The 27422-nt window shown below is 40.5% G+C and overlaps 1 protein-coding gene across 1 annotated transcript; it reads right to left on the bottom strand.

Moving 5' to 3' along the window:
• Window positions 1–469: 469 nt before the first annotated feature.
• On the bottom strand, window positions 470–27422 carry B3GALNT2 (beta-1,3-N-acetylgalactosaminyltransferase 2). The gene is made up of 12 exons (XM_048296365.1): window positions 27240–27422; window positions 16317–16464; window positions 14945–15045; window positions 13661–13854; window positions 12552–12647; window positions 8007–8117; window positions 7180–7258; window positions 5805–5988; window positions 3985–4110; window positions 1737–1896; window positions 1258–1314; window positions 470–894 (listed from the first exon to the last, which is right to left on the bottom strand). Exons 1-12 carry the CDS (start codon window positions 27331–27333, stop codon window positions 760–762), a joined length of 1485 nt encoding a protein of 494 aa, XP_048152322.1. The 5' UTR covers window positions 27334–27422; the 3' UTR covers window positions 470–759.

Below are 27422 nucleotides of genomic sequence, written 5' to 3'. Positions count from 1 at the left end.
AAGGTCAAAATCTGACAGACCTCTCTTCTGCCCTACAGTGTTAACATACCACAGTATAAATAAATTCTCAGCACACTGCAAGGCATTGCCATTTATTTTACAATCTTTAGCATGCTGTTCCTCAATCTTATTTTACTTTCACTTGTGTAACCTCAGATTCATACCTAGTAACACAGTGAGCTCTCAGAAATCCCTCCTAATCAGGCCAAGTTTGCAGTACTTGAAGATTTGGTATAAGCAAACTTTGAATTTGTTTTTATCTAAAATGACAGTGGCGTAAACAAACTAATCACAAATCCTAACCCCCATTGCTGTCCCTGTCCCTGCACAGATGAGGGCAACAGCACAGAACCTGCTGCAGCAAGACTTACCAGCTGGCCTGGTGCTGAGCACAACTCTCCCCAGGAGCCTGCTATGGCCCTATACTGAGTCAAAGCAGTAGTGCTTTAATTTACAAAAGACAGGCTAGTTGGCATTCTTATGTGCATTTATTAATTACAAGTAGGTCTTTGACTTTATATAAAAAGGATTTTTTTATCTTGAACATTTTGGTTTTTGTCAGATCACCATCTATACTATAGAAAATGAATAGTATCAGTCCACTTGTAATTATCAAAAGGGATGTGCAAATATTGTTATACTTTAGTTGAAACCCAACATTAAAAGGTATCTTAATATTTCTTATTGTTCCAGAAATGAATCCAAATGTACACTTTTCCATGATCATTATACACTACCCTGTTTTCCAAGGCAAGTCCATCATCTTTCCTCACATCTACATGGATCTCCACATAGTTCCTTTAATCTCCAGAGCTCTCCCAGTTCCTGGGGAGAGTACTGGGGGGAAGATAGCATGCCACTCTCACATGTCTTCTCACACAACCAGAGACCATCCTGTTAAGAGAGAGAACCATTTCAATAGCTTTTCTTAGAAAGAATTTAGTCTCCAACAATCTTCACTTCCAAGAATCAGGTGTTTATTGTTTCTAGCAATAAATATTGCACACAAAGGTCCCCAACTGATCTCCTAGACCTATTCAGAGAACGTGGGGGGAGGGATGGGGTCTGCAGGTGGTTTGTGGCAGATTTGTGGTTTTTCTTTTAAATACATCTTTAAAAGATTTTTTCCTCTGGATTTTAATTCAATGGTTATTTCAATTTCTTTTTAAAGAAAAGAACATTTCTCCTATTTTATGCTATGTGGAACAGCAGGCATGTTCCTCTTTCTGTAAGATCAGACAATTCCTTCAGACTTACTTGATATCGCTTGGGTCCTACAGCTGCCATCCAGATGCCCATGCTCACATCTTCACCCTGAGATGACACATTAAAATAAAAAATGCAGATATTAGCACCAAGAAAGCGTAAAGCGTGACTGTGACCTGGAATAAGTTGCCTCATCTACCAGCAGTAAAGAATGGTAACTACAAAAACCTACACCAGACTACTGCAGAGGTGTTAAAATAATCCTCACAGCTTTTCCATGATAATACACGGTTCTTAAAAAACAGAGGACAAAAAACAAGATTACAGCTCCAGAGATTCTCAGTCCAAAACGTCTGTGCTTTAACCTAGAACAGACACTAAGCATAGCAACCAAAAACATGGCAAAAGCCTGCATTAGCCAGGAGAACCCAACACTAACACCTGAGCAATGTTCTTTCTGACTCAGCCAGTACATGCTGTTCCCCAGACCAGTTTAAAAAAAAAAAAAAAACTGAACTAATCTTTCTTACCTGGTACGTTTTTAATCTTTCAGAGTTGCTTGCTAGCCACTGCACAATGTCTTTGGAGATGACATAGCCAGACCCACAAGCAAAGGCTGGATATGCAGGACTTGGATACTCCAGTTCTTGCCATTTCCCAGTTCGATCAACTGCCCAATTTAGTCTGAAACTGAAGACCGTGTTAGACATGAGATGTTTATAGAGAGTCCTCTGTGGAACCTATGAACACTGGTAACAACTGAAGCAACGTTGATAACAAAGTAAGATTGAGAGGAACAAGTAGGTGATCCTAATTATAGTTCCTAGTCTTATTTCTCTAGGGCACACATCTAATTGAACACAAAGCTAAAATTGTAACTGTTGTTTGGCCTCAATGTTGGATAATAAGAGAAAGTTCTCAGAATAGAAACAAAAGCAACATTGACAGTCAGGTCTTCAGCATGTGCATCTTGCTGCTGGGTTTTGAACCAAGTAAGCACATGCATCCTTACCTATTTTGTAATAGGCACATCTGTATCCTGCTAATTAACCCCTTTGGTTAATCAACATGACACAATGTCAGTGCCTCCAGCAGGGATGCAGACAGCAATGTCATGCAACCCATTTTCCTGTTAAAAGTAGTGTCTGCTTAACAATCAGGAAGCAATATGTACCTTCTCTCAGCTGTTTTCCGAATGAAGCTCAACAAAGGAGATGTTCAAAGGCTGCCATCACTGAATTACAAAAAGCCCTTCCTGGTAGTGTTCTCTAAGGGAGGCTTTATTCACTACTAGAGGGCTGCAGGAAGCAGTCTCTGTCCGCACAGTCTCTCCACACGCTCCCAGCGTGGCCGAGCTCGCTGCTGCACCATGCGGCACTATGGACCCTGCCGAGTGAGGCAGTGAGAAGCATCCTGCTTTTCCTGTTTGGGAACAAGCTGCTCTTGCACCCCCCTGGCCTCACAAACACTTCATGCACTCACAGAGAGCTAAGAGACATAACTGTGTCAATGCAGCAGGGTCTCCCCGATTTACAAAGAGATTCAGCATTGCAGCTTTCAGTCATGAGCACAAGCAGCTGAAAGCTTCAGTGAGCTACTAAGAATTGTCACCTCAGACAACAGCCCTGAAAGGGAGGAATTACAGCTGAGTGGCAGATATGTTATCAGATTCTGCACATTCTCAGCTGAAGCTGACATGTTAAAGCACCAAGTAAATAAAAGTCTCATCTGATACCTGAATTCACTTTAGACTTGGTATCTTCCACTCCATTGAATCACAGCACGAAGGGTTCAACCCCCTCCAGACTGAGAAGCATCTGCTTTGATAATCATTTTATACTTCCATGGTTATTTTAGCATTTTGTTCCCTACATGTCACACTTGCCCGACCTGAAGACTGTGACTGTTAGAGAATTTACAATCAAAGATGTCACTCCTACAGATCTTTGAGATAATCACAAGATAACCAACTATTTCACACACTTGACCACACACTTTATTAAATCACGTTATGAGTAAGCAACAGGCAGGACCAGATTTGTGAAGCAAAGCAGCAAAGGCCTGTTTTTCTTCAATAAGCAGATGGCAACAGGAAGGCACATTGTGCCCTTATGCTATAGTGAATGCTATAGTAGCATAGAGTGTCTGCTATATTGGATGTCATACCAGAGCTGTGATGCATTCCATGGATGGAAGGGAAGATATGGGCTATTTTGATCCCCCTGGTTATTCACAAGTGTAATACAGGCTGGGAAAGTTCACTCGAAAATTCGTTAATCACACCTACCATTTCAAACAGCAGCAGAAATGGGCAGCCTGAAATTCACAGATGTTAAAATAAAGTGCAGACCATAACAGAAATTTTGTTTCTCCTGTTTACCCCACTTCCTCAAGCCCACCAGAAAAATCACAGTGACATCACAAAAAGTAGTATTTATAGTTCTGTAGTATGTATTTTCCTTTAAACTTCATTGTATTGCTGGAAAATTCTTATTTACTTAAGTACCATGACAAAGATGTCTATAACACATTTTAAAACCACACAAGATATTCAGCAAGTTTAACTCATTGTAAGGGCATACTTTGGAAAGTTATTGTAAAGGACTGATTTCTATATTCTGAGATTCAAAGTTCTAAGTCATCCAGAAGTCCTGCTTTTTACAACTGGCTTCCCTAGGCATGGGAGGGGAACCCACATGAACACAGACTTAAATCACTAAACCATTCACTAAAGAAATGGTATCTATCTCTTAAAGATAACTTAAAAAAACAACTTACTTTCCCCACCAAATGTTTGGCCTGTCCAATTTTTTCTGCATTATCCTGTTAAAAACAGCTTCCAAATCAATGTAGCAGTCATCATCCGTCTTCAGCAACAAGTCAAAACTTGTTGATTCAACTGTCCTGTAGCCAGAAAGAAAAGTGATGAGATGCTGAGCTGCACACCACCAACTATAGACAGCAGGCTCTGCAAGGCGTTTTTGGGATGCAGGGGGAGAAGCAAGAGGGAAGGAATGTCTTTCCTACCCTTGACTTTTAAATGTTTTCTCTATCAACAAAGGCTGACTGCTTGTCTTTCAGAAAGGAGATGCAGTATCCTATGATGATGTTAACAACATGGACTTGTATATGAGTGGAAGAAAACAAATTTGAAGTTTTGTTCTCCAGGACAGATTGTGGTTTTACTAATGAAACCATCTTAAGCAATATTGACCTCAGAAGGATATGAATCCCTGATGCTGATGGCAGCACAGTTGTTAAAAGCCACTGGCTCCACGTCAGTAGCCTACTTTCAGGATGAGACAGTCAGTTCAAGGGCAATGAGAAGGTTGTAGGTGGTAAAAAACATTTGTGGAAACAACTCTGTACTTTCTCTGTAAATGCACCCTTCAAATATGAAAAATGTTATCTTTACCTGTCTGAAATAGTTGAATGTGACATGCATAAAATAACCAAAAAAGCTTAAGATTCTAGGGATCATCACTGAGTTGGTTATGAACGTTTTTAAGGGTAACTTCTCATAACAAGAAAGGCATTTTTTAAAGCCTTTTATTACTAAATCTTGAAAAATTGCTAATCTGTAAGAAATGATCACAAAGATCTATGTCTTGACATGAAAACCTCCTTTTTGAACTGAAAGCATGGTTCAGTTTTTCAGTTACATTCATAGCCATGAAATTTGTGAAGTAAGTGCATAATCTTGCAAGCAACTAAACTGAATTTTGGTTAAATTACAACTGTCAGTTATATTTCTTACTCCACAGCAGCATCAATTAACTGAAACAGTTGTCTCAGAGTAATGGAAATCATTGCAAATTAGGGGTAGTAACTTACTAGATTCACCACAGACAGTGCATTACACTAAGAAAATTCTTCCTTTCAACCTTCTGTCCCCCCTGTACACAAGCTTCCCGTCCTTCGCCTCCACTCAGCACTGGTGTGGCCCCATCTAGACTACAGTGTGCAGTCTTAGACTCCTCAGTACAAGAGGAACACGGCCATACGGGGTGGGGAGTCCAGCAAAGGGCCATCAAGATGATTATGGGACTGGAGCATCTCTCCAATAAGGAAAGGTGAGAGAGCTGGGACTGGTCAGCCTGAAGATGAGAAGGCTCAGGGGGAGCTCATCAATGACACCTGAAGGGAACAGTGTAAAGAGATGGAGCCAGGCTCTTTTCAGTGGTGCCCACTGACAGGACAAGAGGCAATGGCCACAAACTGAAACACTGAGTAAGTATACAAACTGGCCAAAAGCCATCCTTTAAAATACTAAAACTGCTAGTTTTCAGTTAGAGACAAATGAAATGAAATTACAAGGAGGAATGAAAATTTTCACACCTGGACTCTTAGAGCAGAAGCCTGTCTTGCCAGCTCATGCTGATTTGAGGCACCAAGGGTCAACATTCAAAACACTATAGGCACTCCTATTTGACTCACTACATGCACCCAAAATTGTGAGAGAGAAATACAACTAAATGAAGTAAATCACATAAGGCAAGTATTTCATGGAACCTATCAAATAACATAATCTCCTGGATCATCTTGCACTACAAACAGCACCATTCCTGTGAGAAAATAAGAAAATACTTTCACCTTACCATCGGTAGAAGTTCAGCAGTTTGGAGGGAACATTTCTGTAAGTGTCAATCACATCTACAAAAACAATGTCATCATAGGTACTGCTTTCTTCCTTCAATAAAGCATCTTCTTTTTCAAGGTTTTTTATGTGACTTGTAAACCTTTCTGGGCGAGTATGGAGGCTTTTTAAAAGAGCATCACCTTCTGAAAGAAGCAGCACCCATTATTAAACAAAGATGCATATCTACATATTATTTGACATTTCTCTTGGATCATACAGGGCACATTGACCAAATGAATCTGAAGAATTAATTTGAATTAATGGGGTTATGAAAATCCTGCAATTAATTTTAGAATTTCTACAAAATGGTAAAAGTTGCAGAACAACAAAGAAATATATTTTTGTATAAGGTCTGACACTAAAAGTTTAAAGTAAAAAAGTATTCTCTTCCTTTTCAGTAATAAAAGAATTCAACTTTTTAAGGCTCCTTAATATAAAGAGCAGTCTGGGACTTCACTATTACTCTTATCTGTAGAGTAAAAAGGCTACTGTCAATTACTTCTAAGCATATGCATCTAGCATAAAAAAGTAAACACAGAAACAAACAAACAATCCTATGCTAAATATAATCAAATAGGCATTGCTTTGATGTAGCACAGATGGTCCCTGCTGAGCCACATCATATAACTGCAGGTAAAAGCAAAAAATATATTGCAGATAAGGAGGTAGTTTGTGGTACTGAAGAAGAGTTTGACAAACAAGATGGAAGGGCTTTAGCACACACCTCAATTCAGGCTCCTACACAAATGACAAGACAACAGGACTGCCCAATTATATCTACCAGGCCTAACTACAAAAACACAGGAATAACACTCAAAGTCACTGCTTATGTTGGCTATAATGGACCAGTAAGAACACATCGACTCCAGCACCAAAATCTTAGAAACTGGAAAGGGGTCCTATAAAATCTCTCAACATTCTGCTGAAATAGGTGTAAAAGAGCAACAAGAGGGATGGAAACTGTCCATAATAAACATGGTGATATAGTACCTCTAACTGCAGCAGGACTGGAAAAAATGAAAAATATCAGGGAAAGATTTCATTGTATGACTCTTTAAAACTTGATTTTGGGTAACAAAAAAACCAAGAAGAGAGTCTAGATAAAAAGACAAAGGGAGGCAAGTCAACTGGAGTAGCTCACAAACAGCAAGCAAAAGAAACCACATCAGGACATTGACTTTAGGCATAGAAAAGCCAGGAAGAAATTGCTTCTACTAAAAGAAAACCTAGGATGAGTAAGTTCATGGAGACAGCACAAATTATACTCAGAAATATAATTTAAATTACCTGTTTTGCCATAACATTAAATGTCATGCTACGTTTTGTGGACTTACCTTGAATAGTGTAGATAAAACCACCTGCTATTCCCTCCACACCTTCTGTGAGTTCATGTGGCAGTGACCCTTCCCCTGCCTGTTAGGAACAGATTAATAGGAAGTAACAGATTAATTCATCTCTCATTACTGATGTGTTTTCCCTATGATTTTAAGGTGTGAAGTTTTCTAGCAATTAACAATGAAATTAATTTAAAGCTCTGCTGGTTTAGGCACCTGCATAATCAAAGCATCATAGAACATCCTGAGTTGGAAGGGACCCACCACAATTACTGAAGTCCAACTCCTGGTCCTGCACAGGACCACCCCAAGAACCACACAATGTGCCATGAAACACTAAAACTAAGGTTTTTAACTACCGCTTTGTGGTATTTTTTTAAGTTTCACCCAAAACTAGCAGTACCACTGAAACTTTCAGAAAACTAGTTTCAAAGTTGACAGCAAAATGTAAAGTTATTCTGGCTAAATTATGACAACACAGGATGTTTAGGCAAGCAACAATTTGACATGAAAAGAGACACACTACCAAAAAAGCAAATAACCAGACTTAATCCCATCAGTTGGGATTTTAGCACAGGATTTTTGACCCTCATTTGGCTTCACATCTGACAAAAACAATGAGAGCTTTACTCCCCTCAAAATAAAATACCACTTACAAGCATAATTTTTTTGCTAGAAGGCAAAGCAAAACTTCTCTTCTGAGACAAAAGGAAAAGCCCAACTGAATTCATGATTTACACAGAGAAACAGAGGAAAGTAAAATGCTAAATTCTCAACATTTATAGGAAAAACAGAAACATGGTGGAAAGGAAGGTGAGGGGACTCACTGTAATGACTCTGAAAACACCTCCTCCATCATTCACCATCACTTTATGAAGGTTTCTTGAAACCAGGCCCTGAAGATCCTGGCTCTCCCACACAATGGTACCTTCAAAACTCTGGTAAGAGAGCAAAACACTGTTATGCAGGTATACAAAGACTTCAAATAATGAAAGTCAAACAGTTTGGGCTTTTAAAAATTATTTTAAAATAGTCAACTTCACACAAGATTTAGCTTGAGTGCACAACATAAATGTTTTACTTACACTTCAATAAAAATAAGTTACACATAAAAGAAACACATCTGTGAAACTCAGTAACACATAATGACGCTTTTAAGACTAATCATGAATATATTAAACTTTTAACAGAAGCCTAGTATAAAAGGCTTTGGCTTTCTGAAATCATCAAAATATCATTTAAAGGTGACCTGAAGTGAATTTTAAAAAACCAAATAAAAAATCCTGCACTACAAAGAGAATACGTTAAAACAGATTTGAAAACAAGCTCAGCTTTTATAGTTATCTGCCAAAGAGAGATCAGAGAGTCAATCCTGACACCAGCAAAACTCAAAGGAAAATATGGCCACCTTTATCCCAGTAAAGGTGTCACAAGCTACTGTAGGAGTCACAGAATTCTGACCTCACATCTTGGCTGATAAGGAAGAAAAAGACAAGTGAATAATTTTAAAATTTTCTGGTTTAACTGTTCAATTAGGCTATGCCACTCCATGTTTTACATATATGTGTATGTGTGTGTGTGTGTGTGTGTGTGTGTGTGTAAATTCCTGCATTTAAAAGTACTTCGTCTCAACTTTAAACTGAAGACCCCTGAGAACATGCAAAGGAACAGTTGTACAGGTAAGCATATTGGTAGAATTTTATTTTTAAAAATTTTTAAAGCAGTTTCTCCCTTATGACAGAGTAGGGTTGTTATAATCCTGACTCCTAGATAAGCACATTCCATTTTGTCTCTCCCAGTTTCATAGGAAACACACTGGTTGTTAGCGTGGGCGTTGGAACAGAAAAACAACTTGTTTGTAGATGCATCCCCGTTGCTGTAGGAAGTCTGTTCACTTATACCAACCTCTCATCTCTTCCCCATTTTAGCTTCCTTGTACACTAGAAACCTTCTCCAAAAATTCTCCAGTTACTGAAACACTATAAAGTCTAGATTAGAGTTCAGCTTAATTTTTGCTTTCCTCTAGAAGTAGTTCTGAACATCTGCAGCAGTCTCAGTATTTAATGACAGCTGTGTGTGTATTTCAGAAGTCTCTCATCTATTATTTAAAATGCCAGCTTTATAATCTAATAATGGAGCAGTGTTTATTCAAGCCTGACTCCCATGCTCAATACCTTCCCCTTGTTTCACAGAATCATAGAATAAGCTGTATTAGAAGGGGCCCATTAGGATCATCCTGTCCAACCCCTGGCACTGCACAGCACCATTCCCAAATCCCACCATGTGCCTGAGAGCATTGTCCAAATTCTTCTTGAGCTCTTGGCTGGGTGCTGTGACCACTTTCCTGGGGAGCCTGTTCCAGTGTCCAACCACCCTTTGGGTAAAGAACCTTTTCCTGATATCCAGCCTAAACCTCCCCTGACACAGCTTCAGGCCATTCCCTCGGGTCCTGTCACTGGTCACCAGAGAGAAGAGATCAGTGCCGGCCCTTCCCCTCACGAGGAAGCTGTAACTGCAATGAGGTCTCCCCTCAGTCTCCTCCAGGCTAAACAGACCAAGTGACCTCAGCTGCTCCTCATACGGCTTCCCCTCAAGGCCCTTCACCATCTTCAGTGCCCTCCTTGGGATTCCTTCTAACAGTTTAATGTCTTTCTTTTATTGTGGCACCCAAAACTGTCCCCAGCACTCGAGGTGAGGCCGTCCCAGTGCAGAGCAGAGCGGGACACTCCCCTCCCTTGCCTGGCTGGCGATGCTGAGCCTGATGCAGCATCATGGCTTGCCCCCCTGGCTGCCAGGGCACTGCTGACTCATACTCAGCTTTCTGTTGTTTGTTTAATTATTTCTCAGTTATCAAAACAAATGGGCCATTATTAAGACTTTTTTTAGTGGCTCAATTTCTCTGTTTACAGTGACTGTCATCTCCCATTCCAATGTTTTTGCTGTAGGGACTGGGCTCTAATCACACTTCAGTGCCCTGTTTACAGACACAACCTTTGGTAAGTTGTTTAGTGAGTAGAAGAGTCCTTTAGGAGCAAGAAAGTCCTTTCATGCCTCAGCAAGCAGAAACATTAAAATTCTCACCACTATTACTGACTTTAAACGTACCAAGAGTCTTAATCAGTTATTACCAGTGAACCTCAGTGTAAGGTGTCCTAAAACTGCAAACTATCATTATTTTCCAGGTTGAAAGACTTGTAAGCAAATTTTCTAATGACTTTAGCCTTCAGCTATTCTTACTCCAAGTCACTTAATGAAAGCTGAGGTCTGAAAATGCTTAAAGCAAGAACATTAGTGGCACACCTGAGACTACATCATCTGTTTTTCCCCATTTAAATTCCAGCCTTGTTGCTGCCAGAGTGCAGTGGCATTTACAGTGAATACCGAACAGGTGTACTGACATAATGCAGCCCTGCCAAACTCCTTTCCTAATGTTCAACAGTGCTGTGCTTTTTGTTCCTCTAACTACTCCCCGTTAGTAATACAGAGTACGTGCAGTAGAGTCCCATCTCCATGCAAGGGGCCCATGGCTTTTTGACAAAATAAGTGCATTGCTAAGACTTGTCTGTAAGGGCCCCTTGTGTTTTTTTGTTATCTGCTAGTGTTTCTGCTGTTCGGAGCCTTCAGTCGTTCCAAAGCTGAATGATCGATTCTGTCTCTCACAATCTGGCCTGCCAGATGCTTATTCTAACGCTGCATTTCCTTTCCTTTCCCCAAGACAAGCAGAAAGAGCAGCACTTCAGCTGGAAGATGAATGAAGCTCTTCAGCAGTCTGTACAATCCATTACTTCTTCAAGGTGGAAAGACAGAGAATAGATGCTGTCTCAGAAACCATCCTATGACAATTTAATAGTTCACTAAATTTAGTGCTCTCAGACAAGTAGACAGGAACACGTGGGCATTGCCATCTCTTCTGAATCATCGTGTATGCTTCAGCATCCTGAGCATCACAGGAAATTACATGCTGTGCATAAGCCCTATTAATCTACATTAGAAACATTGTGTTACCCTGTAAGCATTCGACACATGACACATATCAGATTAAGGAAGCCCACACAAAGAAATATATGAATACTAATATCCTCTCTCTCAAGGAAACACTCCCCATCTGCCTCTCAGGAAAACTGCAACCATTTATAGCAAAATTACAACTGCCTAGAATTTTAGCATCTCGAAACAAAGTCTTACAGGGAAAAGGCTCACATGATAGACGACCAAATTACTGGGTAACCAATACTCTTTTAAAAAATGTAAAATAAACCCCTAATCATTTTAGTATGAAATTAGATTGTCAAAACATATGCACAAAATACTGCAAGTGGTCTGCTCACCTGGAAGGTCTCCTGCCAGCATACCAACTTGTACAGTATTCAGTAAACACTGTCTAAGATGATAAACCAATCAGCCAGCTGCAGATTCCCCTTAAAATGAACAGGTTTCCAAATGCATTCATTATTATAGAGCCAGGGGAATAAATCAGGGAATAAACTGGCCCAAATTGTCCTCTCTTCCCTCTTCAGTCTTCTCTTGCTTCATTCTTTCATAACACAATTTCTTGAATAATAAAACAACCCAGACCTAAAGACAACTTACAGAAATAGCAGCGAGAGTCCAGGAAAATATTTAAATGAAGGGAAACTGTCTAAAATGGTAGCTGATATATCTAGTGAGAGATCACTGCTCCACTGAGAACAATTCCTTGTACCTGGGAGGGTCTGCTAACTAGGATTCTCCTTCTGAGTCAGACTGTATTCATTAAACCTTCACTGTAACAACATCAGGGTATTTTCCTATGATATTCTGTTCTTTTTGTGTTTAATCTTTTTGCGTTCCCTCCTAGGCAGTCACAAGTAGGTTTGACATCCCTATATCAAAACCAAATAACACTGTCGTTGCAAATGTAATATACAATATCTTGATGTTATGTCCAAGACATCAGATGTAGAAACCTCTTTTCCAGCTGTTCCCTAGAAACCTGTGCCATCCTCCCCTCCCTATCTTGCTGATAATGTCTGATAAAGCAGAAAAGGGAGAAAGAAGCATCCCATTTACTGGTAAACTCTCCCACAGAAAGGAAGCAGGTACAGTTTTCAATCAGAAACAGAAAGGTTTTCTGCAGTTGCTACTATTTGACAATGTAATTTTTTATCAATTTGTATTTTCCAGGCTTTTGCTTTATAACTACTCATGATAATAAGATGCTTTGAAATAAATACTGGATTTCAGCACAGCCCTGCAACTACCTACCAATTCTGTGAACTAACATTCTAGAGGTTTTCACTTGCCCTTTTCTGCCTCAAGCAAAGGCCAGTTTTATCAGTCAGTCTGTCCAGATGACTTAAAAGAACTGCTGGCAGTTCTGACGCTGCACATACCTCTGGCAAAATAAACTGCTCTACTGGCTTGTACCACAATCTGTTCACCTGCACTCCACAGCTTGGTGGACTAAAGCGAGCACTGAAGATTGCTTCCTGAGAACAACAGAGAAAAAAATCAAAATTAAAAAAACCAAAACACACATTAGAAGTGCTACTGTACTACATATGCCATCAAAGGGCTCTTAGATAATAACAAATTACAAAAAGATGCTGCATTGCCAAATTCCAATCTTTAGAAAACAGTCTCCAAGCTCTCTTATGATACTAATTTTTCTCCTTCACTGGAAGTAAAAAGTTAATGCAGATAAAATTATTAGACATTGAACATGTAGGAATTCTACCATTTAGAAAACATAAACTTGATTACAGTATAACTTTATTTTTATTATGGCTATTGTAAACCAGACTCTTTGGAAGTTCATCATGAAAGTCATATATACAATTCTTTCAACTGTAGCATAGGCAGAAGTTTTGAAATTGGTCTATCAAGTTATTGGTTGAGATAAATACAATATATCAAATGCAACAATCATGCTCAAAATTTTTTTTCCCTCCAAAGCACAAAGCTATTCTATCAAACCCATAACAGCTTGGGACTGGAGAAATTATCAGTGAAGTCTGATCATTACCAGTAAATAATATCAGTTTCTAGAAACCTTAAAATGTCTTGGCAGAAGACAGACAAGAAAAAATTACAGCTGTCCTGCATCTCTGCTTGAAGACACCAAATGTATGCTTCTGTACACGTGTTTTAAATATATTCGACAGTTTATTCTTTATTCCTTATATTTTTCCTTCCTATCAATATTCAGAACCTCAAATACGAACAAAAAATTGTGCATTGGAATTAGATGTAAGTGCTCTTTCGTAACAGCATCTAGATTAACTCATAGCACTTTGTAAATTTCATCTTTTCCTCATCCAGGATGCGTGTGTGTGTGTACATATATGACAATTTAAAATGCAACAGAAGAAAAATGTAATTCTTATGCTTGTCAGTTAAATATTTCTCTTCTAACTCACCAACACAGCATGTAACTTTCTGTAAGAACTTAATCCACAAAAACGAGACAACATGCTTTCAAAAGATAACTACAATACTCTACCTCATGTTCTGCCTGGTACAGTTTTACAGTGATGTTCCTCTGGAATCCCACCCCATCGGCCTCATAAAATACCCCAAGACTGGTAATGACAATGGGGTAAAGTACACGGAAGTTCACACTGACGATTCTGTCTTCAGACAGCACAGAAGGTATGTCCTCAGGGAGACTGAATGCTTCAATTTCCTGATTCAAAACTGTATGAAAAGGAAAGGACAGAGGTAAGGTGAGAAAAGTTCATAGTTCCTGAACTGGATACACACAAAACACGCTGCATACATGCAAAGCATTCTGGTTAATTAGGAAGGCTCACAAGAGCACAAGGATAATCAAACACTGGAGTAAAAGAAAATACAATGGGCTGCAGACTGCAGCAGGAAAAATTTCAATGATACAGCAATCTGCAGGCTAATAGCAATTGCAACTCAATGCCTACCTATCCACAGGGAAAAGACTAGAAACACAATAAATCCACAGTAGGAAGACAAAAATGCTATTTGACTGCATGAATACCTGTATATTAGCATAATAAAATAATTATTCATGTACCAAAATGGCATACAGCTCCACTTAATTCAGCTGCCTGCATTTTGGAGTTATCGCCTACCTAAACCCTGAGGTACCATTTATACTTGGGAACAGGGGATGTTGCCATTCAGAAAGAAAGCAACAGAAGTTACATTTTGTGTTGAATCATGGCTCAGGTGCCCAGCAGTCCTTAGTTAACTCGCATTAAAGAACAAAAATGAAATAAAAACCAAAAGGTGACAGGAAAAATTTGCCATTTTAGTTAGGAATTTTTGTATGGCACTTAATTTTATCACCCACTTAACATTTTTTAATTGTTTTCTCTCTAAAGCAGAATCTGAAAAACCTATCAGCCAGACTTGCTTAGAGAATTCACTTTGTCACCAGAGAAGTCCACCTGACAAGACTCTGTCACCTCGCCACTTTCTTCACATTTGCCAATGACCTATGCCAGGTCATTCTGTCTCTCTCCAATTTCATTTAACACACAGATCAAGTAAAAATGTATGTTATATGGGAGAGACTGTCTGACACAAGGAAAATGCAAATCCATTAGAAGCCAATGGCCTCCTCTTCACATGCCCAAATATCTCTCCCTCCCTTGCCTGCACATGGTACTTACAGGAAGGTTATCCAACGAGTTCTAGGAGGCATTTGTTTTCAAGACTGGCTGTCTCAATTAAACTCCCCAAACTACTTTCAGAAAAGATGACTAGCTCTAGTTCAGACCACAGAATTTTTAAAAGTTGACTTCTATACCTGGGTTACTGATGTTCAGAAGTTTGCAGGAGTAGGGGTCTTCTCTGTCCTTCACTGGCACAGCACAACCATGCGCACCTATTATAAACTTCACAAGGACACTAAAATAATTTGGTTTTATTAACACCAGTTCTCTTCCCTCCTCCCTCCCTCTTCAATAAACTTAATTTTATCATCATGGCCTGTCTTTCACAGGGTTAAGATTTTGAACCCCTTAAAAATAAGCAATGACAGTCTGTATGCAGAGCAACCATGTGAATCCCCTCATAGGAGCTCAATTCCAAAGCCACATTAACATTTTCCATCTCATTATGAGGTCGAAGGAAGATTGGCAGCTAGAAATGAGATACAAGACAGCCAGCACACTAAACAGAAAAAAGACCTATGGCAACACTGAAGGATCCCAAAGACCTGCCTTTCCTGGCCTGGGTTTGTTACTTAATTCAAGATTGTTTAAATACTATGCATTCAAATGTCAATGACAAAATAGTAAGAAAAAAAGACACATAGCAGCAAAGGAGGAACAAGGACTCCAGGCTACCTGTTACAATTAAATATTTCAACTTTGGGTTGTAGCAAAACAAGAGGTTCCTCTGCAGCTCCAATCATGGTTATTCCACAGCTGGGAGACATCCAGTATTACAAGGAGCAGGGATCCACCTTAACCTATCTTTTCACCTAGCAGCTAAATGTCCTCCCAGAACTCCATATAAGCTATGAAAGGTCACAACTGTAGATGACTGAAGTGGCTATGCTGCACTCTAGGCTGCATGCTGACACCAAATCTGTGAACAGCAAAATGCTTTCAGTGCAAGGCAGGTACCAAGGTGTGAGGATGGCAGCATTTCCAGGGATGAACTGCAGCAGAGCTTCTCAGCAAAAACAGACCTGTCTGTACACAGACAATGCAAGCAATGAGGAAGGGCCACCCACACTGCAGCAGTTTGGTGCACCTGGTTCAGCGGGAAATAAACCTGAACTTTACAGTTGAGGCTGTTGCAAGAGTTTTCACGGTTCTCTTACCAAATGCAATCCTGCCTGTTTTCAAGTATCCTGGATTAGAGAGCATTTCAAGTTGCATACCATACATTGCAACACAAAAAAGAGAAAGGCTTATACGTCACTAATGAACAGTGGCAAGTAATTGCAAAAGCAAACAGCAGTGTATAAAAGGTAGTTACAGCCCAAGAAGTATTCTTATATACTGTTAAACAGACTTAAAAAAATCTATCAGAGTACAAGATGATCAAAAACAAAGAAAGAAATAAACTAGGAAATACTTTAAAAGAAAAATTATTAAATCAAGATATTTCAGCATTACAGTCCTCACCCCCTGCCCCCCAGGCCCAAATTACAGAGCAGCAGAGGTTACCGTTGGTTCAGGGCAGGATGTTGTTTCAGGTGCTTGAACCAAGTGTTCCTTATAACACTGCGTAGTTCATGATTGTGTCGAGCTGACAAAACTCCTACAATAACATCATAATGTTTCAGCTTCCACTGAGGAAAGAAGGACAGTGGACCTAAAAGTAGAAAGTGACAAATATTTACTTTATGCACTTATTACCACAAGCCTGAGTTGCAGCATTAATTAAAATTCCAGCCTTCCAGTACTTAAAGGGGGCTTACAAAAAGGAGGAGAAGCAACTTTTTACAATGCAGATAGTGATAGGACAAGGGGAAAAGGTTTTAAACTAGAATAGGGGAGATTGAGATTGGATGTTGGGAAGAAATTCTTTACTCAGAGGGTGGTGAAACACTGGCAAAGGTTGCCCAGAGAAGTTGTGGCTGACTCAACCCAGGAAGTGTTCAAGGTCAGATAGGATGGGGCTTTGAGAAACCTGGTCTGGTGGGAGTTGTCCCTGCCCATGGCAGGAGAGTTGGAATTAGGTGATCTTTAAGGTCCCTTCAACCCAAACCATTCTGGAATTCTGTGATTAAAGGACATCTCAAAAGCAAGAGAATAAAACACTAAAAGCAAGCAGCAGACTTACGTTTGCATTCTTGGTTTGGGATCAGAGAAACATTTTCAATATGCCAAAACCTTCACTAACATACCCGTTTTCCCCCTTCTTTCTAAAGCTGCTGGACCACCTTTCTGCCCCACCATTCCAGCATGGGATCTGAAGGCCTATTGTTTCTAACCTTTTGAAGTTAGAAAGTTTTGAAGTGGTTTTGAACACCACTCTGCCTTCACACAGGGTGTTACATCTCTACACAGGGGAATGCTCCGGCTTTATTCAAAGCTGGATGCCATTACCAATACTTGTAATCCAGGATTTAGCTTGTGCTGTTTTAATTTAGAGATCATGAAACCTGGATTTGATTTCAAGCAGGATTATGACCAGATAAGAGACCTGAGAAGCTCTGATTTAGAGCCTGTAAACAGTCAGGCAAGTAGCTAAAGTGAATTTGCTTAGTTTAATCTATCAGACATCCTAGAATTAAGACAGATTTACATTTAGTTTTAATAAAGGATTGCTTCCTTTTTATCTCACTGGTTTTTTCATTGGGCTGAAGATAAAGAAAACAAATTAAGTGTGAGTGCACTTTAAACTACTGCATATAGCATAGACAAGATTTTTTAGAATCTAATTAAGAGACCAAAAACACTGCCAAGTCTGTATTGTGAACTCCCACAAGAAAAGCTGAATTATTATCCAGACTCTACCTTCCATACCAGCATCCCCTTTCTCCACTTTGAAGCTGAATAGATGGTTCTTTTACACTGCTCACTAACCTAGGACCTCACAGCATCTGCCACAAAAACTGCTGTGCCAAATCCCACCAGACATCCATCCAGCCTTATATCCCACTGTCAGTGTTCAGCATGCAGGGGAGAGGCCTTGGCCTGCCTCTGTTCCGTGGTGATCAACATCAAGATTTCAGAACTTTTTTGTTGTTGCTGTTCTTTAGGGCTACTGAAAATACCCCTGACTCCCAAAGCCAAATAAAATTCGAATTGATTCTCAGAACAAGGCAAGAGCAGAAAAACTACAGAGAGATGTTTCCACAAGAAAACCTTTCCCAGTCTATTTCCCACTAAATATTTTCGTTCTATGCATGCAAACACTGATTTTTCTATAAGAAGGTTACGTTCCACCATTATTTAAATAAATCTGTACTGAAAAAAGCTACAAGATTATCAATGACTTAAAGTGAACATTAATCTACTAAGAGAAGTTTCTATCAGTTTAGGCTCACAACGACTTAAAACCCCAAGCAATGAGCCAATAGTTCTATTCCTCATTTTTTCACTGAAATCAACTGTTGCACTCTTACAACAACCATAACTGAATTGGTGGTGAGGTTTAGGAATATGATTTGTTTGCTACAGAGCAGCAAACCCAGTGCCCTATATAACACGTGAAGAAACTTGTAAGTCAAACACACTGTTCAATCGAAATACCAATTTCGTTTTCCTTTACACTGGTAAACACCATTTATCCAGAGGCTCTATATGCCCTCATAGGTCATTACATAGCCAAGAATCACCAGCTCTCCAAGACACCAGAGATACATGAGACAGACATATGTTTATAAGACTACAACACTTTAGCAAATTCCTGTGTAGTTACATAATTCCTTCTTCCACTTCCCTTTTTTTCCCTTGTTCTTCTTCCATCTTTAGTTTATTCTTTGGCCATAACTCCAAGCCTTTCAGTATAAACTTCATAGGTCTAATACGCTTGTAGACCGCAGATGAGGTACTGCTTACACAGACTTCTTTTTTAAAATATCACTTTTAATTAGAAGCAGAACCATTTCATTCAATCAAAATTAAAGAAAAATAAAATTAAGGGCACAAATCTATGGGGTGACTTGACTCAGAATAGCATAAGTTAGCTTGAATTAATTTAAAAAAACCCAACTAAAAATAAGATACTCAAATCAAATATACATACTTTTAATTAGTTTATATTTTAAAATGAGTGAAGCTTTTCTTTATGAACCATCCACATGGGAACAATGTTAATGTAACAGATGCTTCAGAATTAATATCCTATTGCTTTTAGAACACCATGACAGTGTTCTATATTCAGAAGATTGTCTTCTCTGTCCCAAGAGTTATGTCATTTTACTTTTAAAACCACTGCAAATGAAAAAAAAAGAAAGCTGACTTTGACAAAAACATTTTTTTTTGCTTGCTAGTAAAGAATTCTACTTCCATTGGAAAAGTAGGAATAATGCTAAAATTTCAGGAAAATAGATTCATATGTGTCTCTCTGAACTCGCACTATTAAAAAAAAAAGGGAGATAAAGTGACAGGTACAGGGAAAAAATACTAAGGCTACTATTAATTTATAAAGATAATTCTTATGTGCATAATTCTGATATGTGCATAAATACTCTCTGATGCAGCCTAATTTAAGAGAAAACATTGCTGACCTCAAAGCCAATAGTGACAATTTAGACAAGCAATCGATACTTGCCACTGAGGACCAAAGCTATTTATCTGACATTCTATTTTTGTGCACTTTTAGGTGAAAATTTTAAGTGTTGGTAATAGGCTTGAAAAATATACACCATGTAATATCATATTATATCAGATCATATCATATCATATCATATCGCTCACTCTTACCTGGAACTGCTTGTGCAAGATAATTAAGTCTTTAAATTTTCTGATTTCAAAGACAAGAAAAAACTGTAAATCTTGTCGTTTGTGAAGGGGGTGAAAAAAAAGAAAAAAGCTACATATCGCATTCCATGATAAACCTGAAAAGTGTTACGGACTAAAGGTCTTGGAGAAGGAGAGGAAGGAGAAGGAGAGGAAGGCTTCCAGTCCAAAGGTCACACTACCACTACCGGCCTTGCTTTTGAATTCTTACTGACTCAAAGCTGCACCTCGGTTGCATTACTTAGCCCAAGACTTGTCAGGAGAACCTGAGACAATACACAAACCCTACCTGTTAATCCACAGCAAAAACTACAAAAACATGAAAGCAAGCAGCCCTCCCTCAGCTGCTGAGATCCATTTAATTCCATAGAGCAGCTGTAAGGAGTACTTCTGCCAGCTCTAAGTCTACTAAGTCCAGTCTGCCAGAACCTTGTGCCACATTGTTTAAGATAAGCTCCTACTGAAGCTTTCTTGGGCTGTGGTATTTGTAAGGACAGGCTTCCACACAATTCTCTGATATCTGACCATACATCTACTTTTACTGGTACAGGTCTTCACCTCAGTATGAGCTTCAGGAAGCTTTCACAGGATTCTCAGTCACCAATTTTCATGAAACTTGGTGAAAGCGCTCATCTTTGGGGCCTCCACCTGTCTGTCAAGCTTGACTGAGAACTACCAACAGATCAAAGTTTGGGAGAGATACAGGAAAAAATAAACAAGTGCATATGTAGAGTGCAAAGCTGTGCCTTTGGAACAGATGGCTAAAGATGCAGAGGTGTGCCTCCGGCTGAGCTGGCCATGGAAAGAGGTCACTGCTGACAGGCAGTCTGCTGACCCTACTCAGATTTTAACCACCTCAGCAGCAGTCAACAGGTCTTGAAGTTTTTCAAAATCCCAAACTACAAAGATGAACATGCATCTCTTCTTCCCATGAGATTGCTTCTCAATAAAATGTCAAATTAGGCAGTTAATTATATTTGCTTCATCATAAGGAGATGAAAAGAGAGATCATTTAGCTTGATTCTGTCAACAAACACAGTCTTGCTGCACATATCTCTGTTGATGAGTCTCCAATCAACTACTAAATTTGCCAGCCATTTTCAGTGAAATTTGGCATAATATGCAGTCCACAAAGTGATTAAAAGCTGATTTCATGCAACTGGAGTGGACAAAGAAAAGACTCATCATTAGTGTCTGCACTGAGAAACACAGCAGTGTATGCTTACTTGTAATATCAGGCACCAGAGCACCTCCACGGGAAAACTGCTAAAATAAGTGAGCTCCACAGAAGGCTGGGCTTTGTATCGTCTGCTACCAATGCAGCTTTTCTCTCTTTTTTTTTTTTTCTGAATAAATAAATGAATGGAACTAAGTAGGCCAAGCAGAAGTTATTTAGAATATTCTCAACTAATCCACTTCATAAGACTAAAAAGAAACAACACTGCTCCAAAATAAAAAATCCCACACATTCTAGGTTTTTATCTCTGCCTGTTCCTGTGATTTTCCTGGGGTTTAATACTTTTTTCTTCTCTGCCGCTTTGTGAAAGATCCAAACAAACACAAAGGAAGGAATTAACTGAATATAAAGATTTGTATTCCCAGAATGCTGACACACACAGAAAAAGAACAAACCAAAGACCAAAAGCAGCTCTTTCCCCCTTTAATCTACTTCACCCAAAGTAATCTGCTACAGCTCACCTGCATTACATGTTTTGCTGCAAGCAGAGCTACATGACCTCCCTGCAGCACCTACTTTACACCAGAGCTAGAAGATGCGCACCCCTGGTTTCTGCAGGAGAACAGGACTCTGTGAGGCAGACAAGCTTTTAGAAAAGGTTTACAAATTCAAAGAACAAAACCTCCGCAAGCAGAGGTTTCAGTTTGTTTTACATCAACAGCATGCCCCAAAAGAAATAGAACAGCAGGGTCCTTCTGAATTGGCAAATGGCAGTAGTAATAGTGGTGGGGTGATGATACCCTAAACACCTTAATTATGTAATACTTGCACATTTCTAGACAAAACTGGGAACAATGGCCAAAGCATCAGAAGCAAAGTCAGAAGAAACAAAAGCAAAGCCTTTTCCCAACACTGAAACTGATGCCTCCTTTTCTTTTTTTATTTTGTGGAGGGAAGGGGTGGGGATGTGGCAGGGCAGGGGAAGCAGAGCATAGCACCTTTATCTGTTGAAAGTTGGCTACCAATCCCTGCTGCCATGGGACAAAAGCCTGACCCCAGGGAAGGCTACTTGATCTCTTCTGGCTGTTCTATCCAGTAGGCAATTTAGAGGATAACTGTTGAAAACCTTAATTCAGCCAACTCTGGAAAGAACTGGTCCTCTTTGCCCCCTGCTCCAGTGCCAAAATACAAAAATGCAATTCCAGTGCCACTCATTAGTAGTTTGCAATGTCTCAGACATCAGTCCACAGAATAACTGAAAACCCTAAAAAATCCCAATTCCTTTGGAAAATACCATCAGCTTATTTGTGTATTCTTTGTCAATTATTTTGTGGCCATCAAAGGTTAGGGGATTGTTTTATGTTGGGGGTGGCCCATGCATGAAAAACAATGTTATAATAAGATCTTACAGATGAAGGGTGGGAGACAAAGCATTTTAGGCAGAACTGCACATCTACTGCCAATGCCAAACCTGACCTGTTGAGTTTCTATGCCCAAGGCCACCAGTCTGTAAGTCTTTGCATGTCTAGAAAAGATGAAATAACTTTGGGACCAAGCATGCTACTCCCTGACAGATAGGACTACCAGATTTCAGACAACATCCTTTCTTAAGCAAGTCCCATGTTTTAGCAAAACTTCTCATTACAGAGCACCTCATAGGTTGTTCCCATATTTTGGTTCCACTAGGCCAGCGCCTGAAGAAGTACATGCTGAGCCACAGGACAACAGATGGCATACAAGCCGACTCTAGAAAATGGTGGGTTTTAATCTGTTGCATAATTGTTCACTAGTAGAAGATTGACTCTAGCAAAACCAAAAGGGCCAATTTTTAGCTGCCACACACCCCCAGAAATGTAACAGGAATAACGACTTAAAGGGCATTAGCATCAGCCAAGCAGCAGAAGATTACACAGAATGTGTGGGGCTTTCTGATTAGGCACTGTAGCTGAAGCCCTACAGTGAGTAACTTCCTACTCAATAAGATTTGTGCCATCAATTAAAACACACAATTAGCAATGAATCCACCTGGAGTGCTAAAAGCAGGTCTGTCTGTTCCTTCTCAAGTTTCTGAGGTCATTTTATAATTAGCATTTATCTAAGACTTTTACAAAAAAGTAACTAAAGCTTCCTACTCACAAACTTCCTTTGGATAGCACTTGTTTGTAACCAGTTAGACAAGGATTTCAATTAAACCTATAAGCATGTTCTTGCACAAATCTTGTTCAGAAGTGTGAATTATAGTCTCATTAACTGATGAACAAAAACAAAGCAGGAAGCCACCAAAGTCAGGACAGTAAAACAAAGGCCTCTGGTCTCAGGATTGAGCATATTTATTTTTTTCCAATTACTGAGTACTGCCTACAAGAAGTGTACTCTATCTTCTGTGACACCGAGGTAAATGTGATCATGAACACAGAGAAAGTCTGAATACTGCACAATTGAGGGCCAAGAATGCAGGCACACTACAGGCCTTTCACAAGGGGTAGTTAAAAGGAAGACTTATTACAGAAGGTACTTCCAATACAGGAAGAAAAGCAGATGGAATAAGTGAAGACTGGAACACTGTTTACATTTAAAGCCATCTGACCAATAGATAACAAAAACTAACTGTTTTCCAGAAATAGAAAGCCTATTTTCCTCTAGAAGTTAGAAGTACCTGAAGTGCTCAACTTAAGAAAGCAAAGGTTTAAAACAGACACCTTTGACATCTGTGGTTACATGCTGAAGGTGTACCTGAAGGAGGAGAAAGACCCTTTTGACTGAAAAGCTTAAGAATTAAAGGGCATAAACTAGTTGCAAGTAAGCTTAGGCTAGAAATGAGAACATATTTTTAATCAGGACAACAAGCTTCTGGAACAGCCTCTTCCTATGACTGCCAGGAAAATCCAAGCAAACAGACACAAAGCCACCTCAAGCCTTCACTAAATAATGTAGGCTGCCCACCTGCCATTTTGCAACAGAGATCAAGAGTTGTTTTAAAGAAATAGTAAGCAGAATTGATGGCTGGGCATGTCTATTCCAATCTTGTGTTAGTGATTTAATGAAGCCAAGGTAAATAATATGGTAAATAACGAAGCCAAGTGAGTTGGCTGCACGGTGCTTAGTAGTGAGCTCAGGTTAAATCCAGGTGACACCTGTTTTTGCTACTACCTTTGACGGTGAATCTTTAAGCAACCTAAACCACTCGTATGTGACAAATTGGCGTATTTGACTGGATGGCAAATAGAAGCACAGATTACTTAGGAAAGCATGGAATAAGTCCAAGCTCCAAATTCTCAGAAGAATGGGGCTGTGTTAACTGGCATGATTGTATAGCTGCGAAAGGACAGCTAAAGGTGGCTGGGGCCAGATAAAGGACGGAAAAGGAATTATTTGCAAAATGCTAGGTAGCTGGTTAGAAGCTGCTTATCAAGATGGCAAGAATAACAATAAAAGGGTACAATAACTAAGGGAAGAAGTAAAACTCCTAAAGGCAACTGAATTAATACTGTCTTTGAAAACAGAGCAGCTGCAAAATCAGTTAAAGGAAGAAAACAAGAAAAAAAAGTTGGAGGAAAACATCAGATTTATGTTTATGTGGGCTCTCCATCCTCCTGACATTGTACAGATTAGGAGATTAATTGTATCCCCTGAAGAATGGGATGGGAACATACGGGATGATCCTGATGACAGCAAACTGAGGAAAGCTGATTCTTTGTTTCCCTCAGATTCCTCTGAATATGAGCCCAGACCCATCACTAAAGCAAAATACATTCTCATTCCTGTTGGCCCTCAACAACTGATAAAATTCCACACAGATACAGGAGCACAAATTTCAATATTAATGCAACAGGATGCTGAGAAGCTGGGTGTACAACTTGGATAGCACAGAGTTAAAACCACTGCAGTGAATGGAGCAAATGTTATTAGCCAGACCACAAAAGTTAATTTAAGGCTCTGGGCGAGAAGTGAATGTTGTCTACTTGCTTTGCAGCGAAAGATCATGACGGAACTACTTTGGGTTTGGATATTTTGAATATCCAAGCCTGGTGCCTGATGGTCAGCAGTGTGTGGTCCTTTGGTTCAAATCTTGCCCCTAAACCTGGGGTACAGTGCATGTACTTCGTGCAGTCCTGGCACTCCTGATCCAAAGATTACCAATGTACAGCAATGCCTGATTCCTGCTGGGGCATGAAATGGAAATTCTGGGGTAACAGCAGAGTTAGAAAAACAGCACATTATTTCCAGAACCCACTGTACAATTTACCCACTTGGTCAGTCTGAAAACTGGATGGGAGGTGGCATCTAGCAATTTATTATCAGATCTTAAATGCCAACATGGCCCCACTAAGAGCTGCAGTACACGATATTGCAATTTCAACAGCTACAAGGAGCCACACACTGTGGGCAGCAGTGCCAGGTGTGACAGATGTGTCCTTTATGGTCGGTCCCCTTGCAGGAGGATAAAAAGAAACTTCCTTTTACTTGGGAAGGTTCACAATATACCTATAACAGACGTCCACAGGGGTATAAACATTCACCCACAATTGCTCATCCCATGTTTGCTGAACTTTCACAAACAGTCTCACTCCCTCAGAATGTGAAACTGTACAGATCTATAGGTGATATTCTAATTAGAGGAAATTCCCTTGAAAAGGTGGGGCAAGTGGTGGCAGCAGCGCAGCAAGCACTATACAAAGCAGAAGTTGAGATAGCACCTGAAAAACGTCAGGGACCAAGTAGAGAATTAAAGTTTTTGAGCACTTGGTGGACAGGGGGTACTGTGGTGATTCCTCCATCAATCTTAAGAAAAATAGAACATTTGCAAATGCCCCATTCTAAAAAGGAGTAACAGCAGCTTATAGATACTTTAAGGTACTGGAGGAAACACATACCTGGATTTCCTATCATTTCTCACCCACTGTACTCACTAATAGGAAAGGAAAAACACTTTGTAAATGTTAAATTAGTCATTGATTAACTGCTGCTAAATCATTTAGATATAAACCATTGATCAAGTTGGAGATCAAGACTGAACTTAGCTACACCTAAGCTCCATTAGGAGCTTGGAAAGCAAGGGGATCTGCCCTGAACCTTGTGACTCAACCAGAGTCAACCCTTACACCTTTGAGTCTTTGGTCTCTGTGTAAATCATTCTAAATGAATTCTAACCGGAGTTTCCTTAGGATGTTTCATCCTTGTAGTAAACAACAGGGAGACCTTGACACCCAAGTTTGTTAAGTTGCTCTTCTACAAATTTGTGTTACTCCTACTTTTGCTAATATCTTTAACAGTGATTATTTAAGTGACCTAAACCACTCATTCACACCAACACCAACTGAGAAACTGCCGGATTTTCTTTAGAAACGTTTGTTAGGGGAAAACACATTTATGTGTGAAAGGTAATCACGAGATTTCACATTGCCACTTCTAACTCCAAATTAATGCTCTGAAGCAGCCCCATGAAAGATGAACAAAACCAACCAGGCAATTCAAACGCACATCAGGCTAGAAGTTCAACAATTAGAATTCCCATACTTTTATCATTCAAGTGTGACCACTGCTGATTTGATATGCAAGAGCCAGAATACACAGAGCCACCCATACAACTCTGCAGCCTACAGACTATGCAAATGCACTGACCCTGCTTCTTGCATATTTGCATTATTAATTGCCACAGGAAATCAGCACTCCTGTTTTCTCACAGTTGTGCACACCCTGCACAGGGAACAGGCACCAGTTGCAGAGTGCGGCTCCATTAGTGAACAGGCTACTGGGTCACTAAACACTTCTAAGCACATCCCAAGTCAAAAAAAACACCATTACGTGTTCACGTACAGTGTTTTTTAATATTGTCAAACAGCACCTGTGGGCAGCTGACAAAAATTTCTGTTCCAACAAAAGCCCGTTTCCTCCAGGCAGGAAGATTTGTGGCCTGAAAACTACACCTCATTTTATAAGGAGCACAAGGTAAGCCCTCAGGGGTCGGATTTCACTAGTGTTGGATCATACCCGGTCCTATGAATAGCTTCTTGAAGCACAGGGGTTTTAAAGACCGCTGAGGCAAACACAGTGCAGCGCGAAGAGCTATTCCTAGGACCGGGAATGACGCGACACGAGCGAGATCGGTGGGAATTCCTTCCCCACGTGCCTCGGTGGGAGCGGGAGGGCACGCGTGGCGCAGGAGGCGCTGGGAAGCGGGAGCTGCTGCTCTGCACCCGCGGCAGCCCCGCACCGCGACCGCGCTCGGTGCCTCCTGTCCGGGCGGCGCAGCCTGCGCTGCTCTCCGCCGCTCCACGGTACGAGACGCTCGCTCCCTCCCCATGAACCCCGCGGGCACTCCGGCCGCTGCTCCCGCTGCCCGGGCACAGCATCCCCCCTCGCCTCCCGCCGCCCTTACCTCGGCCCCACCAGCGCCCTGCCCCGCCAGCCCCGACCTCTCCTCGCCTGGGGAAAGAGGGTGGAGGAGCCCAGCCCGCCCGGACACCCCGCGCATCCCCCGGCGCCCGCCCCTCTCCTACCTGCCGGGTGGCTCCCGGGGCAGCTCAGCAGCAGCCAGACGTGCAGCGCGACCCCGACCACACAGGGGCACAGCAGCACCAGCCAGTTTCGCATTGGCCGCCGCAGCCGCCGGCCCCTTCCCCTCCGCGCCGGCCTCTCCCAGCGGCGCCGGGGCGACGGCCCGGCTCGGCCGCCCGCGGCTC

The sequence above is a fragment of the Corvus hawaiiensis genome, chromosome 3 (assembly GCF_020740725.1).
Source record: "Corvus hawaiiensis isolate bCorHaw1 chromosome 3, bCorHaw1.pri.cur, whole genome shotgun sequence".
Lineage (NCBI taxonomy): Eukaryota > Metazoa > Chordata > Aves > Passeriformes > Corvidae > Corvus > Corvus hawaiiensis.
Note: the sequence above shows the minus strand (reverse complement) of the source record. Positions and strands in the feature narration are given on the sequence as shown.